At 46.7% G+C, this 3,195-nt stretch overlaps 1 protein-coding gene across 1 annotated transcript; it reads left to right on the top strand.

Moving 5' to 3' along the window:
* The first annotated feature begins 272 nt into the window (after window positions 1–272).
* On the top strand, window positions 273–2,671 carry LOC148505739 (uncharacterized). The gene has a single exon (XM_088447784.1). The coding sequence runs from the start codon at window positions 279–281 to the stop codon at window positions 1,155–1,157; it is 879 nt and encodes a 292-aa protein (XP_088303910.1). The 5' UTR covers window positions 273–278; the 3' UTR covers window positions 1,158–2,671.
* Window positions 2,672–3,195: the final 524 nt, after the last annotated feature.

Here is a 3,195-nt window from a genome sequence, read left to right as displayed (position 1 = left end):
CGCAGCATCGTGATCAGGTGTGACAACCTGGGCGTGGTGCACGCGATTAATCGTCAACGCGCGTCTTCCCTGCTGGTTTTGCGTTTGCTTGCGCAGCTGGTGCTGACATGTTTGCGTTTTAACATCATGTTTAAAGCAAGACACGTGCCGGGGGTAGAGAATGGGATAGCTGATGCGTTATCACGTTTTCAGTGGGCTAGATTCCGATCTTTGGCCCCTGGTGCTGACGTTGATGCTGTGCTTTGCCCTTCTTATGTTTGGCAGGTGATCGAGCCGGCATGGAGGGCTTAGCAGAGCAGTCTCTAGCTCCCTCCACTTTGCGGGCTTATCGTCAGGCTTGGCATGAATGGGAAGACTATTCCCGTAGCAGCAGGCAGGCAGGTAAGGGTCAGCATCGTGCGATGCTTTCTTTTATTTGGAGTCTCCGTTTGGGGGGTAGATCCAGGGCTTCTGTGGCGCGCTCCTTGGTAGGCATTGCATTTTATGTTAAATTAAAGGGACAACCTGACGTTACTAAAAGCTTTCTGATTGCGAAGGCTTTAAGGGGTTGGGCGCGGGCCTCTCGGCCAGTTGCTGACCGTAGGAAACCTGTGGACGCCCATTTGCTTCCGGCAGTGCTGGGGGCAGTCCCCGAAGTGGCGTTTACCGAGTACGAGGCGATCCTGATCCAACTGGCGTTTTCGGTGGCTTTTCACGGCGCATTGCGCGTATCGGAGTTGGTGGCATCTTCCAAACGGGTTGATGCCACCATGCTCTGCTCGGATATCTCGGTCACTCATCGAGCTTTGCTTTGTAGGATACGGCGGTCAAAGACCGACCAGACTGGTAGGGGTAGGTGGTTCTCGTTGAGTCCGTCTAAGGACGAACGGATCTGCCCTGTGGCGTTAGCGATGCGTTACGCATTGTTACGCCCGGATGTACCTGGTTCATGGCTTATGCACTTGAACGGGACTCCGCTTACCAAATACCAGTTTGGTTGGTTTCTGAAGCGGTGTGTATCGGGTTTAGGCCTCTCACCTCAGGATTTTGGTACGCACTCATTTAGGATCGGCACCGCAACTTCGGCAGCTGCTGCGGGTTTCTCACCATCGGAAATTAAGTCACTGGGACGTTGGAAATCGGATAGTTATAAAAGTTACATCCGACCTACTCATTAAGATTGTTTGGAACCATAGGGCAATGTAATATTTTCAATGTTATGTTTTATTGCTTGCCTGGTTTTCTTGTTTTTGTCTCAAGTTCCGTCTCGTCTTGTCTCGTCTGTTACCCCTGTCTACCCTACTCGGGATTAGCTACTCGCCATTGCTGGCAATGGGAGTCTTGAGGGATTTTACAATTTTTGCCTGATCTGACGGATTAAATTCGGCTAATTTCAAAACATTTAATTAGGTCATAGTCCATCCCTCAGCAGGTTTTTATTTTACCTCTTGCCGAGTTCACATGTTTTTTCCCAATTTCCCCCCACCCATTCTTCCCCTTTGTGTCTTTTTGTTTGTCCTAGCCACTTTAAATAGTAAAGTTGGCAACCAATAGAAACTTTTTCTTTTTGGCAGATACTCACTTATTGTTCTTTCAGATCCCACTAATACACCATAAAATTTTATTGTTTTATTACAACTACTAATTTTGTATTTACTGCTGTTCTCCATTTTTAGGTTTGCTCTTTGACACGAAGGACATTTGGGTTATAGGCCATTCTTATATTTTCTGGGCCGCTAGCTTTATGAGTTCAGATCATGCTCCACTTTGTGAACATTCTGCTAGGATCCGTTGGATAGGTTTCAGGGGTATGAGATGGCATTCCTTTTGTCCTAGACTGTTAGAGTACGCAAAAAATTTTGGCAGGCCACGTATTTTGGTGACCCATTTAGGAGGCAACGACTTAGGACAGAAGTCATCTTTAGCATTGCGATTTGATATAATTAACGATTTGGCGAGGGTGCTATCGGCCTGGCCCTCGTGTACATTACTTTGGTCTTGCATTGTGCCTCGACAGGTCTGGCGTGGGGTTAGGAGTTTTCCCGCTATAGATGAGGCTAGGAAGAAGCTTAACTTTGCAGTAGCCAAATTTGTGATGGCCAATGATGGCCGTGTCATTTACCATAAGGGCATTCAATTTCGTTTTAGTCATTTATATAGGGCTGATGGAGTTCATTTGACAGAAGAAGGGGTGTCATTATTTCTTGTGGATCTTTTTAGGGTGTTGGCGTTATTGGGGTAGTCCTTGGTATGGTGGCGGTGCGGCGGTTCTTCTAAGCAGAACCTTGCTGTGGCGGGAAAGAACGGCAGTTCACCAGTCCAGGTGCAATTATGAGTTAAGGGCGTTCCCTTCGTTGACTGGTAGTTGGCTGTACCAACCTAACGGGGGGCAGTATCATCACCTAAACGGGTGGGTAGTCAAGTTAGAGGGTGAGCGTTACCTTTTGTGTTTGACATGGTTTACATGGTTATGTGTATGCACTCTGGGCGATCTACGCCTGCTATGTCTTTTGTTGTTTGTGTGTGGGCATAGCAGATCTGGCTGATTTCTGGCCGTCCTTTCTTTGCCACCATACATCCTTAATTAATTTAAGAATTAATAAATAATATTAATTTCTCCAATAAATCGCCATCAAGTTATCTGCCAAATCCACGTCTCAGTGTCTTTATTTTATGTTAGTATGATAAGTGGTTTGCACACATGACAACACCTCATCCGATAGAAGGTTTAGTGAAACCGAAAGATTGCATAAGAAAAGAGGTGTGTTAAACCTCTAGGATGGGGGCCGGCATGTATGCAAATTACTGTTTAGAGTTAGCCTATCGTTAGCAGGGGCGGGTTTTCAATAGAGACATTATATAAGGGGCTAGAAGTGAGGGCCAAAGCCTCTTGGTTCCAGATTGCCCACCCTCCCTTCCCTTTGCAATTATTGGCAGGTTGTTGTAGTTAATTATGTAGTGGCGGAAAGAACGGCAGTTCACCAGTCCAGGTGCAATTATGAGTTAAGGGCGTTCCCTTCGTTGACTGGTAGTTGGCTGTACCAACCTAACGGGGGGCAGTATCATCACCTAAACGGGTGGGTAGTCAAGTTAGAGGGTGAGCGTTACCTTTTGTGTTTGACATGGTTTACATGGTTATGTGTATGCACTCTGGGCGATCTACGCCTGCTATGTCTTTTGTTGTTTGTGTGTGGGCATAGCAGATCTGGCTGATTT

Source organism: Taudactylus pleione, unplaced genomic scaffold (assembly GCF_031769625.1).
Source record: "Taudactylus pleione unplaced genomic scaffold, aTauple2 ptg000439l, whole genome shotgun sequence".
NCBI lineage: Eukaryota > Metazoa > Chordata > Amphibia > Anura > Myobatrachidae > Taudactylus > Taudactylus pleione.
This window is presented reverse-complemented; position numbering and strand designations above follow the sequence as displayed.

Bases quoted from the DNA above. Each gene is read 5' to 3' on its own strand.
- LOC148505739 (XM_088447784.1), top strand. From the start codon at position 279: ATGGAGGGCTTAGCAGAGCAGTCTCTAGCTCCCTCCACTTTGCGGGCT.